A 14178-nucleotide genomic window follows, 5' to 3' on the forward strand; every position below is an offset into this window, starting at 1 on the left:
CACGTGGATGCCGGAAGCTTACGCCACATCTGTGGCTCAAGCTTTCCATAAGCTGAGCTCCCGAGGGTCCTTTCTGATAATGTGTGATTATTCAATTCTTGGGATATTAAAGAAAGATAACATTATCGCTTCAAGTTCGAAGGTGAGATTTGGTCACTTTTTATTCTGTGTTTCAATTTTGATGCTGGAGAAGAGTCGCTTAGAACTTCAGTTTTCTGTCTAAACAGAGAAGGAAATTGTGATTTTGTTTCTCATCTGCACGCGCGCGCAAATAAAATACACTACACACTGTACATACATCACTTGGAAGCCCGAGGAAAGTATTGGGCTAAGTAGAGGATCATGGAAACTGAGAGGAACGCGGCACTTCCTAGTGTTGCGGAGCATGCGCATGAAAGAGAAGCTACAGGGACGGGGGGAGCGGAAGAGGTGATAAAGAAATATAGAGTTCATGTGAGTACGCTTTGAATCATTTTCACCCCTTTTTATGGGAACTAGAATGGCGCATCATGTTTGAGTTGGAGATCAGCAATGGCATGTGATGAACATGGGATGGAGGGAGCTAATGTAATGAGGACTAATGGCAAAATAATAGGTTAGTTCGAAATATCTTGATCTAACAAAGAAGAAATTGGAATTGACGCGATTGCCGCACGAAAGGCGAGGGGAAGAGGAGGGGAAAAGTGGAGGGGATGCTGAGAGTGAGCAATTGAATGAAGAGGGTGTGGTAACCAAGAGGGAGATTGAGAGCTTGGTTGATTATTGGTATGCACACTCCAGATTATTGTCCATTATATATCACAGGACTGGAAACTGTGATAAAGAATGAGGAAAAGCAAAAGCTAACATATGATCATGAGCACAGGCTAGAAAACTATTCCTGGCGTACAAGGGAGAATTATTATAATTCCACATACCCGCAATATCGCACTACATTCACAATTCCGAAGTCTAACACCAGTGCTCAAGAAGGATCGAGTCAATCGCTACGCATTCATTTCATACACATACGCAGTTCTCGCGCGGATGCAGTTCCGCTGTTGTTGGTTCCAAGTTTTCCAAATAGCAATTTGAGTTTGGATGTAGAAGGGTTGAGTAAGGAGTTATGTGAGCCAGAGGTTTTGGGGGAGGATGTTCCAGGATACGGAAACGGACAGAGACGGGGACACAAACAGGCTTTTGACATTGTAATACCATCAATACCAGGTACGGGATTTAGCGATGAGATACCTGGATCTAGAGCAGATGTTATGGGGGAGACAGCTAGATTATTTGGGCAATTGATGAAAAGGTTAGGTTATGAAAATTATATTGCTTCAATGATGGGGTCTGGGCGAGAGAAGGGTGGGGAAGTGGATTATCATTTAGGCAGGGGGATTGGTGATCTGGAAGGCTGTAGAGGTGTACATTTGATTGAACCGAGATGGGGAGTTCCGACTGTGAAAGAAGGAGTTTGGGATTGGGTAAGATGGAAGGTGGCATTTTTTTTTCACGCGGGAGTTTGGGGGTATGAAGAAGGAGATTGGAAGAACTTGAGTTTGCAGATGAGGAAAAAGGAACACAAAATTCCGACGAGAATGTCGTTGTTGAGTGGGAAGAAGAGGAGAATGGGATATGGAGCCGTTACGAGTATTGGTTTGAGAGAGCCAAATGCAATAGCTTATGCGCTTTGCGATTCTCCAGTTGGCCTGTTGAGTTTTGTTGCGACAGCACTCAAGAAGAAGAATCCGATGCATCAATTGAGCAAAGAGAAAATTATTGATCTTTGTCAATTATGTTGGCTACCTGGACCTGAAGCCGCGTTACGATATCATGCGAATGCAATACAAGAAAGTGAGCAGTTAGAAGGAGAAAAGAGGAACGGCAAAAGACAAAGGGTAGCAATAACGGTATTTGATGGAGATGAAGGTTCTGTTGGATATAGTCCTCCTGCTTGGGGAATGGGCATACACGAAGTTGTCTTCGTTCAAAGAGCTAGCGGAAAGGCCGGACTTTTGGAATGGGAGAGATCGAATGTTATCTTTGAGGGTATTCGTGGCTTGGCAAAAGAAGTAATAAGATTGGATGACAAAATCCAGCTGAGAAGATTGGAAAGAGTAGTTGTTGATGGGGGATTGGAACATCTCGAATCCAGTCATGGTATGCAACTAGATGTTGAGAGTCCGGATACAATTGTTGCAGGTTAAGGTCATGATGGTGTAAACCAAACGCGAAAATCAGAAAATAGGAACACACCGACGTTGAATAGACAAGATTGCGACGATACGGTGGATATAATAGAAGACGAAAAGGACATATGGGTTGGAGTGCTAATGAGGAACGATCTGTTTTTGAGATACCAAGGGCATGTTTACTTACGCATATACAAATTTCTTTGATAAATTGATGTTCATATACGACTCGCTATCAAGCGCTGAATGCATGTGAAACCACCTATTTGAAAAGCACATTGAATGCCAAGACATTGGGCTGACCCCGAATAAATTGACGCCCGCGTTTGTTGGTAAACGGGAGAAGTGTGATCGACACGGCCTTGGGCTGACAAGGGCATTGCAGATAAATCGAAGCTTTTTTCTCCACTGTGCAGTGAAACGTGCTCGGGAAAGTATCTTGGTTGGAGGCCTTTCCTTACTGATCCTTCTCATTGTTGGAGATGTGATATCAACCAGATTGTCCAATGTGATCTGTCATGTATGGAAGGCTTGGTTTTGCTGCTCCCCCGGGACCAGCAGGGCGCCAAGAAATATTGGAGGCCTTGCGGTGCAAGTTTGTGCACCCCAAGATTGGCATAGGCGATGGCCATGGGGTGTCCTGGTGTAACTCTTGGGCGGTTTGTACCGAGGAGCGTAGGTTGTTTCATGGTTACAATATCGAGATTACCAGCAAACTCGCGTTGCTTTGTGCTAGGACGACCTTGACGTGCAAAAGTGCAGCTTTGACTGGCCCGGTCGTGTCAATATGTAGCAATTTATAACGGTGGAAGGGAAACCAATAGGGGAAAGCCAAATTCCATAAATCAATCGATAGTAAAAATACAAGAATCAATGATATTTAATAAATCCTTAAATAATCTTCAACCATAAAAGTAATTAAACATTTAATTCTCTGAATTGGGATGGAATAATGAGATTATTCGAGGGTTTGCCAGTGGTCAAGTCAATTCCGGCCTGTTTTTCCTCCTACGAAGAGGCTGGCTGGCTGATTCTTACTTCCATCTCTCAAATTTCTTGAGGAAAGGGGTAGAATGCTTCAGAGCAATCGAATGGAACATCCTCAAACAATAATGTATGACATCTTGGCCACGGTAATGCAGGCTCACATGCTAAATGATGCATGCTTCAAGATTCGATGATTTCTTATCTGATGTTTGAACTACCGGTGTACGATCTGCAACTGCGCAATAAGAAATTTACTCCGAATGTGGTACTCTTCCCGAGGGAAACGAACAGAATGGCTAGGGTAGTGAGTACGTACGTCAAGCGTACATACCAGCTTTAATGTTATCTAGAGGTCAGAGAGAAGCAAGGGATTTAACTGGTAAAATGGCTATCTACAGCGAATCTCCATCAAGAATATGGTTATAATCATCGAGGAAACCATAATTATTGGACATCACATCATCTCACCATGGCCATTAGCGAATAAAAGATGTCCAAGTTTTGGACCTCCATTTATCCTGTCAACCATAGAATAGCTGTAGTAAACGAATGTGTCAGAATTTCAATGCATCGCGGTAAATAGCCGCCATCATCTAATCGTTGATTCGAAGGTTGAAGATCTTCCAAGGACTAGAACATGTAAGAATGATTTATTTTTTACGTTCTACGATCCATCAACCGTTTTCTACAAGGAAGTGAAAACAATTTTATTTCTTTGCCTACCTAGTAGGTACCTAGTCCCGTACTTATCATGAGGCTAGAGAAAAGGTTAGTACAGCTACCACACACCACACAAACCAACAATCTTTCTAGCTGGCCCATAGGAAAACTTTAACTATTTGTTATTCCATTTCTTTTCCAATCCTTTTCCAATTCTCTTCCAATTGTACATAATATAACATACAGACTATTCACCCCCGGCTGCTCGTGTCATATCAATTTCCACTTCGTCATCCTAGTCTCCTCGTCTTCTTCGTCTTTCTCGTCCACTTTCTCTTCGCTTTCTCCTACCCCTTCTCCTTCTCCTTGTGCTCTTTCTGTTTCTTATCTTATCACACACACAGCACTTAATATTCCATATTCCATATTCCATATTGACCTGTCGAATTGTACCAACTTCTCAAGGGATTTGGTCCAACAATTATCCAATTGAGGTGTTGTGATCTGGGTTGACGGACAAAGCTAAAGATTCATCACGACCATTGTGCGTTGCTGCCAAGTGTTGATAAGACTAACAAAGACCAATCTCAAACCTCGTCATTTTTAATCTTCGAAAGCTTCTTTCCCCTTTTGCTTCGCCACATTAAACATTATACAACAAACCGTCCGAGGAGTCTATCGCAGACTTCCTTCGCGACTTCCTCGGGTCTGCGACCCTCATACAATGCATTCCGTGCAAACGGAGATTTCCAACTATTCATCAAACTCGAGTAGCTGATAATTTTAATATCTTCTGCGGAGCGCTGCCAACACTCCTTGGTTGAACTTTTCTTTCAGAACCGCAAAGATGTTCACTCTTCTGCTAGAATTATGGCAACATATTGCGGCTCTCAAGCCATCTTTTATTTCCAAAAGCCCCCATTTCAATTTCATCACTGTACATTGTAAGTTCACAGAGACACAAATAATGGAAAACTCCGCATTGTGTAACGACACTAACTTAACGTCTTGAAAAGATTTCTGGATCATTGGAATGACTCTGCTCGGTTCTCTCTGTTTATATATTCGAGGAGGAATACCTTACATAGATGCGCTATTCTTCGCAAGTGGTTGTGCAACCCAAAGTGGATTGAACACTATCAACATTAACACCCTCAACACATGGCAGCAAATTGTCCTATATTTAATACCGATATTCACGAACCCGATCACGATCAATTCCTTTGTCGTTTTCCTTCGATTATACTGGTTCGAAAAACGATTCCAGCACATTGCTGCCCAAAACAAGAGAAACCGAAGGAGCATCGCCAAATCATTCTCGAGATCGAGAACCACTGGTGCGGATACTGCAGATGCGGAGAAAGGTGTCAATGGCAGAAACATTGTTGTAATGCATGGCACGACAAGAGCAAATGTTCTGCGCGACAATCGGGATGCTATTGATGACATCCAAGCGGCAATCGAGAAAGAAAAGGCGTTAAACAAGGCAGATGCTGTCAATGGTTCTGGAAGTAGTAACATATCAAGTACGGAGACCGCGAACGATCCCAGTCCTACTTCACACCACACGCAAATTAAATTCGCCGATCAAGTAAAGAGGAGTAATGGTCTGGCCGACGAAGAGCTGCGATTACCAGTTCGTCGTAGGGATGAAGACCATATTGCCTTTTTAGAACGTCAGAGAAATCCAGAAGACAGAACTATTCTTCGAATTCCTGGACCAAGAGATGCGGACGCTGGTGTTGCTCCACAAACCGTTGAAGAGGAGGAGGAAGATCCAGTCGTAAGGACGTTATCTCGCAGAGGTTCTATGTATTCTCGACCGGAAAGCCATGGTCGTGGCACTTTGAATGGAGAGTCGCAATGGCAAGATCATTATCCCTCAAGGAAGCGTAACGTTACAATCGAAGTTCCAACACACCCTAAAGTTGAGCGGGCGGTGGATGATGTGAAAGCTGCAGGCGCTACCATGAAGGGTGTGATGAGATTCCGCAACAACAGAAACACTGAGGGCCCCGAAGCCACAGATGCTCAGGGAAATGGAAATGGCGCAGTCATGTCGAAATTGAAGTCAAGAGCTCCAACATTTCAAAGCATCAAAACAGCTCTTACTGGCGAAAAGGAGGATCCCACTCCTTATCTGAGTTGGGCACCAACCATCGGTCGTAACTCAGCCTTCGTTGATCTCACCGAGCAACAAAGAGAAGAACTCGGTGGAATCGAATACAGATCACTGAAATCTTTGGCTTTAATTTTGTCTTGCTATTTTCTAGGGTTTAGTATATTCGCCGTTGTTTGTCTATTACCTTGGATTCTTAATAGTCGTACCTACGGCTCAATAGTCGAGCAAGATGGTCAGGGCAGAGTTTGGTGGAGTATATTCACAGCTAGTTCTGCTTTCACGGATCTGGGATTTACCCTCACCCCTGACAGCATGATCTCTTTCAATACTGCTATTTGGCCACTCTTGCTGATGTCATTTCTCATTATCATCGGCAACACGGGATTTCCGATCATGCTCAGATTCATCATTTGGGTCACCACATTGTGGGTGCCCAGAAACAGTGCGGTTTGGGAGGAATTGAGATTTTTACTAGACCATCCTCGTCGATGTTTTACGCTACTTTTTCCAAGTAAGGCGACTTGGTGGCTGTTCTGGATTCTTGTAATATTGAACGGGCTCGATTTACTGTTCTTCATTATTCTTGATGTAAGTTTTCCCATCCCTCGTTGTATTGTACTTTGCTGATGGCCTATCTTAGCTTGGCAATTCTGTTGTGACTGATCTGCCAGTCAATATTCGTGTTCTCGATGGTTGGTTCCAAGCTGCTTCCACAAGAACAGCTGGGTTTGGAGTTGTCAATCTTGCGGAACTTCATCCTGCCATCCAGGTTTCTTATCTAATCATGATGTATATTTCTGTTCTCCCTATTGCCATTTCCGTTCGTCGTACGAACGTTTATGAGGAAAAGTCACTGGGTATTTACGGATCGCCAACAGAGGAAAATGAGGACGAGGGGGAGCCATCTTACGTCGGTGCCCATCTTCGAAGACAATTGTCTTTCGATTTGTGGTATATTTTCTTGGGCCTTTTCATCATTTCAATCGCTGAAGGCAGCCGCCTCCAAGGTACTGATCCGTCTATTAATATGTTTTCTGTCTTGTTTGAGATTGTTAGTGCCTACGGTACAGTTGGTCTGAGTCTAGGATATCCGGGAATCGATGCCTCTTTATCTGCCGAATTCAATGTTGTCTCGAAACTTGTCATTATTGCGATGCAAATTCGTGGGCGTCATCGTGGTCTTCCGTACGAGCTCGATCGGGCCATCTTGTTGCCAAGCGAGCATTTAGCAGAGAAGGAAGCTCTGGATGCAGCACAACGAGTTCACCGTCGGAATTCCAATGCAACAGCTGTTAGCAATGGAACAGATCTCGCAACTGTCAACACTGGCGTTCAAAGAGTCAATACGGAGCGTCCAGCTCCATCATCGAACTTCCTTAGTAGTCTTCTTCACCCAGGCCCGACTATTCCAAACAGCCACCGGAATCAAGGTACGACCCATGTTAGGCGGCACAGCATAGCAACACCAGAAAGAGGACGAAGTGCCAGTCCAAAAGCTAGTGGCGGCATCTTCTCCAAATGGAACAGCTCCGATAAACATCAGAATAATGTGGATAAGAGAATATCCGAATAATTGAGATAACTTTGGAACGGAGATGTGAATCAATTGTACAAAAAAACAGTTGTGGGATGAAAGCACTGGACTTTGTTTCTTTTTTAAAAGGAGGAGGCTCCGAAAATATGGGATACTACTACGATATCATGATACCTTAGATCGAATTTGTTTTTTGGGGCGTATGTTTTGATGATTATGGAGTTGGTATGTTGATGGGTTTATAGATACGTAGGCACGGGTAGCGTTGTCGTTATTGTGTTTGGGCATGTTGGGAAACTCAATGGAGTGTAGCGGAGCGTGGGTAAATGAACCCTTAAATTGGAGGTTCGGGATTTGGGTTAAATCATATTACATGTAACGGCATGCATAGGTGTTTCGGGAGTTTTCATGGCATATGATACATGTTAGCCTGGGCTTGTGTAGATATGAAGATGGCTTGGCTTTGAATATTATTTACAGATGATTTTGCACTTCCTTGACTTTTATTAGGCGCTTGACTGTGGGTGCGAGTCGGTGATGAAGTAGCGATGTTTTGATTGTTAGTCAACGCACTTCCCAATTTCGATCTCAATTAACACTGAGATACTTTCAGTGGTCTTTTCCTACTTTACGACTCGGCTATCATCTCGGGGCGGCTGAGTGAAGATGACACGAATAATCTTCTAGTCTCGATCGAGACATGTTCCGATCGACTAGTTCACTTCTCAAGTGCAACATTTGGCAATATAGAAGATGTCGATAACGAATTGATGTCATCTTACATTCTTCATTCCTTTACCAAGCAGCAATCGTACAATATCGATTGTGGAAACGGGAGTCCAAGAAAGATTTGTCTGGAACTCCATTGATTTACGAAGCGAATTTGAATTCCTTGAAAAGTATCTGAGGGCACTTCAAAAGGAGGTGGTTTTCGACTGGTACAATGTTTTCATGGATACTGATTGGTTGCAGGAAACTATATCGATGCTTTGGAAAGTATTAGTGAGAATGGACCGGTGACCATGCTTCCGCTGAGGGGTAGTTATGTTAGTCCTAGGGGACATCGAGCGGTGGGGTTAGAACAAGATCAGTTAGAAATCAAACGCGTAAAAGATTTGAAGCCATCGAATCAAGAGTTCTCATTTTAGAGCACGAATTGAAGATCCAACCAATCTTCAGTGATAAGCTACTGTCCCGATTAGATATATGCTTTTCACTTTGGTTACTGTGATTCGCATAGTATTGGTCAGAACTCTCGAGAGCATCACTCTAAATATCCATGTCAAAACTGACAATCAAAATTCCCATCACATTGGCTCTCTTGGAGTGGAAATCATATCCGAGAATCTTCATCAAAGCTGCTTGTGTATGGCGTTCTTTGCAATTTCTACCCAGAAACACGAGGACTTGGCCTGATTCTACACAGCAAGATCGTGCCACAAAGCGAAGCTTTTTCAAGCGACAGAGCTTTTCAGCAGCTCTTGGGCAAGCCCAGCGACACTCCTAGTCCATCGGCAGATGTAGATAGATTATAATTACATATAGTACGCAAAAAGACTAAGTCTACCCAGTCTGTCCGTGGTCATTCATGTGGTGCCAAACAAGCTTTTCACACAACCTGTTCGATCTCCACCCCCATCCTTACTATCATTTTCTATTAAGAGATTGCGTGGCTGACATTCACACGTGGTCGGGGGTGGGAGACGATTGATTTTTCTGAGGAGCAGCAGCTAGGAAGAGATTGGGAATCAATCTTCGGTTTTGAGTTTCATCGTCTTTGAATGGAGATTTGTGCACTTTTTAGTGGGTATCTAGGAGTCTGTCATAAGCAGAGGAAACGAACACATCCACCTCCTTTATTTCTATGAAATTTCAGGTGGAAAAATATATGTGGGATATACCTCTGATGACGGTTTTCTTTTCGTTATCTTTCGCAGGGTCATGGTCACCACTGCTTGCTAGTTGTGTTGAAAGGCGGAACGAACGATCTGCTCGTGACCTGCTCGTGACCTTATGGACACAGCTGGGCTGGTTTCCTATGTTTGTATATCTAGTTGTATCTGATGAGCTTCTGGCCTATATATCGAGTCACCTGCAAGATTATCATGGACTAATTTGCATAACAGGTGATAGGGGGGTGATGCGAGATGTTTGGTGGAGTAGGAGTATCAAGCGGCTATCTGGTTCAAATTTGGGAATGGGGTAGTTCCTCAAGATGGGGTACCGGTAATGATGTCGCCACAATAAGGGAATTGTGGAGGGAGATTGGTTTAACAATATAATGTTGTATCTGAATTAGATGTCCGCTGAAATGATTTCTCCAGATCGAGTGAAGAAAGCGAACAATTTCAACATTCATTCATCTTCACCCTACAAGATAAAGCATATATTAAATACGAACCATGTGATTCGTACCTAGGTCTTCATGCCAGCTCCTCGATTATACAATGAGTAATGTGATCTAGTCAACCGACGAACAAGCGAATGCATAGGGATCTCCAACCCTATTGCCATAAAGCTTTGACGAGATCCTTAGGTTATGTTAATCGATATCCCTACATCGTGCACGTCCCTGTATCGTGCACGTTTTTAAACTCACTTTATGACAACTTCAATATTTAATAATAAATATATTCAATAAGATATAAAGCTATAAGTTGTCTAAGAGTATAATAAGATATAATAAATTAGAAAAGAAGATTTAAAACTTCCTTATTTAAATCTTATAGGAATCTTGATCTGTTGGCCTCGTTTTGATTGTATAACCCCCTCCCCTTCTTTTATTATTGATTTATCTACTATTATTATATTAGAGGGCTCTATAGCTTTCTTAGATATTAGATCTATAGTATATAAACCTTTTTGAAGCTTTAAATCTCTTTTAATAGAAGATCCTATTGATTTACAAGTTCTTTTAATCTTTTTTTTAGTATCTTTTGTAAGTTGATGATCCACTTCTTTTTATACTACCTTCTCTTTAGCTTTAATCACTTTCTTTTTCTTTTTAGCTTTCTTATTAGCCTTTTTCTGTATTTTAGCTTCCTTTTCCTACTTTATAGTAAGCGTTTTCTCTAATTAAAAGATCTTAGCTTTTTCAATCTAAAAAGAGGAATATAAAAAAATACCACCAGCTTTCTTTCCTACAAGGTTTAAATACTTGAAACAAGTCCTTTTCTTTTTTTTCCATCTTTAAAGCCTTTTCTACAGCGAGCGGTATCCGCTCTATAGCAAAAACCGCTATGGAATCGGTAGCACAAGCGTGGTGGATCAAATAGATACTAATGCTCTCCAAACAGTACCAGAAATGGGACTCAAAGAGTATAAACAAATGCCTTAAGGAATTAGAACTTTTACAAGCAACTCTTCATTGTATACTAGTGATCCGCTCAGTATATAGCAATTTCGAAAGTTATTATTAATAATTTAAATACAAAAAAGCAACAATCTATTATTTATACAAAGTATTTAAATCCCTTAAGCATATTATATATTACTACAAAATCCTCACAATCTATAAAACCTAGCCTCTAGATATCAAGCTCAAATACTCACTTTATAATTAAGCAGCTCAAAAACAACTATTGAAATAACTAATAACGTGGTTTATCAGTGGGTCGGCCATATCAGTGGATCGGCCACTTTTACCTCGAATTATTATTCTATTTTCGACATGTGTTTTCTTCATAACTAAACATGGAAAGTTATTCTAAAGAAGCACATATAATCTTAGCTATTCAAGTTATCGAATCAAATAAAAAATTGACAATTCGAAAAGCAGCTCAGCTCTATAGTATACCTCGATCTACATTGGATAATAGAATTCGAGGTAAACCTAATATAGCTGAAAGTCGACCAAAAAGTTATAATTTGATTGAATTGGAAGAAGAAGTATTTATTCAATATATACTTAATATGGATAGCAGAGGATTTTCACCTAAATTAAGTATTATTGAAGATATGGCAAATTATATACTCGAAACACAAGAGACAAGGAAAATTGGAAAGCTTTGGGCTCATCGATTCGTAAAGCGTTATATAGAATTAAAAACGCGTTTTAATTGCATTTATAATTTTCAAAGAGCTCTTTGCAAAGATCCCAAGCTTATTGAAGACTGATTTCACCTAGTTTCGAATATACGGGCAAAATATGGTATTCTCGACTGCGATTTCTACAACTTCAACGAAACTGGCTTTATAATGGGTATAATATATCCCGGAATGGTAGTAACTAGTGCTAAACGAAATAGCAAAAGCAAGGCAATACAACCAGGCAATAAAGAATGGGCTACAGCGATTATATGTGGTAATGGAGAGAGGGAAACTATACCACCATTCTTAGTTGTACAAGGATAATATCATCTTTCTAATTGGTATATAGAAAGCGGTTTTCCTGCAGATTAGGCTATCAAAACTACTTCTAATGAATAAACAAATAATGAAACGGGACTAGAATGACTAAAGCATTTTGATAAGTATACAATTCATCAAATAAAGAATAAATATCGAATATTAGTATTAAATGGATACGAAAGTTACAAATCAATACCTTTTCAATTATACTGCAAGTCAAATAACATTATAACAATCAAGCTACCACTACATTCAAGTTATTTAACTCAATCATTTGATATTGGTTATTTTGATATATTGAAACAGGCATATGGTTATCAAATTGATAGATTTATTAAAGCTCACATCAATTATATCACTAAGATTGAATTCCTTATAGCTTTTAAAACTGCATATCAACAATCAATTACAGCTCAGAATATAAAAGCTGATTTTCGAAAAGCAAGTTTAATACCATTCGATCCTCAAGCTATATTCTCGAAATTGGATATTCGGATTCATACACCTACCCCTTCATCCATTAATTCAAACACTTGGATCTCTCAAATACCTTACAATCCAACTAAAGCTCTTTCACAATCAACTCTAGTGAAATCTCAAATAGCTTGCTATCAATCAAGCTCTCCTACACCTATATTTGAAACTATATTAACTCTAACTAAAGGTACAAAGAGATTAGCTCATAAGAATACACTTTTAAATACAAAGAATCGTATACTTCAAAAGACAAATAAAGCATTAAGCAAACATTAACACATTAAAAAAATTCAATTACACAATAAAGGAATACTTATTGAACAAGAGGCTGAAGATATATTATCTCAGTAAAAGGTTGATATTCAGATTCAATACAACAAGCATCAAAAAAGGGAGAATTCTAATAGAGAAGTATCTTCTAATCAATACTATAGTAAATACGAAAAGACTAAGCATAATACAAGGACTTATCAAAATAATATAATAAATCCTAGATTATTAGATTCTTCATAGTTTCAATCAATTGATTTAATCGTTGTTGAATAATATAGCTTTAGGATAATAATTCGAGGTAAAAGTGGCCGATCCACTGATATGGCCGACCCACTGATAAACCACGTTATATATATCAATCAAATTCACTAAATTTATTATTATAATAAACTTCTATAAAAACATATACCCTAGAACACTATCAGAAAAATAAAAGAAAAAAAGAAAAGGAATTGATTGATTCAGGCAAATATAAATAGAGAATAAAAGGGAATAGATTTAGAAAAGCTATATGAAAGAAAATTGAAGCACGCGGTATATTATGTTATAATAGAATGTATACAAAAGCTACCCTTACAGAATAAAACAGCTTTCAAATAAATATTATATAGAAAATCGGAAAGCGTATACAGAGGCACTTAGAGGATCGAAAATAAAGGTACATATCACGCTAAAAGTGATATCACCGATAGCATTAAGCTAATTGGGTTTATATAGGCTAATTCTATCGTGACACACCCCCGAGATTGCTGACTAGCTGGGTATAGGCAGTAATCTCCGTACTAGCCTCATTGAGTCATAAATGCGCAAATCTCTTCCTATCTCCATGTGATGCCAAATCTAGGTTCTCTTTTGATTGGATACAACTAGTATTAGGTTCTCTCTGGATACATCTAATAGGCTGAGCGGAGATAGTGGGGCAACAGAGCAGGGTCCTCACATTAGCTTCAATAGGCCAAGATCAGATGACTAATGTGGGTCTGTTGAAATACCCTCTTATAAGTGGGCCCACGGAAAACCACTACAAGAGAGTACGGTAAAGTGAAGAATTATGCCACTGCGCTATAAACGCATACCGGGCTCATAACTATCACGGAGGTAATAGCTATGTCTAATAGTCACTTTGATCAGGAGATAGGTATATAGAGTGATAATAAACTAGATTGACTTGAGGTGTGATCATAAGGATCGTACCTGCTTTATATACCCTGATCAGACGATGGAGTCGCCTAATTAGGTATATAGGGTATACAAATGAACTAAGTGAAATAGTTTTAGTAATTATGGGAATGAGTACTCCGGAGGAGTACTAGGATTAATACTGTAGGGTTATACTATACAGTGAATTCCGTAACACACCCCCCAGATCGCTCAATGCTTTGATGATTACACTGAGGGATCTGTATAACAAACAAAGGAAAATTTTTTCTGGCCGTGAGCGGTGTAAGCGTTGGTGAGCGCCTTGTTCGGGTAGTTGCTGTGATTTTATCTGCTGGGCAGGCTTATTCATCAGATAAAGGAGTGTGAGGTGTATAAAGTGTATGATTTTTTAAGAAAAGAAAAGAGTGAGTTGTATTGTTAATCAGAAAAGCTTATGAGAAAGT

At 40.1% G+C, this 14178-nt stretch overlaps 2 protein-coding genes across 2 annotated transcripts; both read left to right on the plus strand.

Moving 5' to 3' along the window:
- The first annotated feature begins 119 nt into the window (after positions 1-119).
- Positions 120-2390, plus strand: EAF02_008316 (uncharacterized protein). Its single transcript, XM_038904364.1, has 3 exons — positions 120-453; positions 596-765; positions 866-2390. Exons 1-3 carry the CDS (start codon positions 343-345, stop codon positions 2184-2186), a joined length of 1602 nt encoding a protein of 533 aa, XP_038756086.1. The 5' UTR covers positions 120-342; the 3' UTR covers positions 2187-2390.
- A 2275-nt stretch (positions 2391-4665) lies between these two features.
- Positions 4666-7513, plus strand: EAF02_008317 (uncharacterized protein; the record flags this gene model as incomplete). The annotated part of the gene is made up of 3 exons (XM_038904365.1): positions 4666-4762; positions 4835-6528; positions 6581-7513. 3 exons carry the CDS (start codon positions 4666-4668, stop codon positions 7511-7513), a joined length of 2724 nt encoding a protein of 907 aa, XP_038756087.1.
- Between the last annotated feature and the right edge of the window lie 6665 nt (positions 7514-14178).

The sequence above is a fragment of the Botrytis sinoallii genome (assembly GCF_014898435.1).
Source record: "Botrytis sinoallii strain Bc 23 chromosome Unknown BSIN_015, whole genome shotgun sequence".
Classification (NCBI taxonomy): domain Eukaryota; kingdom Fungi; phylum Ascomycota; class Leotiomycetes; order Helotiales; family Sclerotiniaceae; genus Botrytis; species Botrytis sinoallii.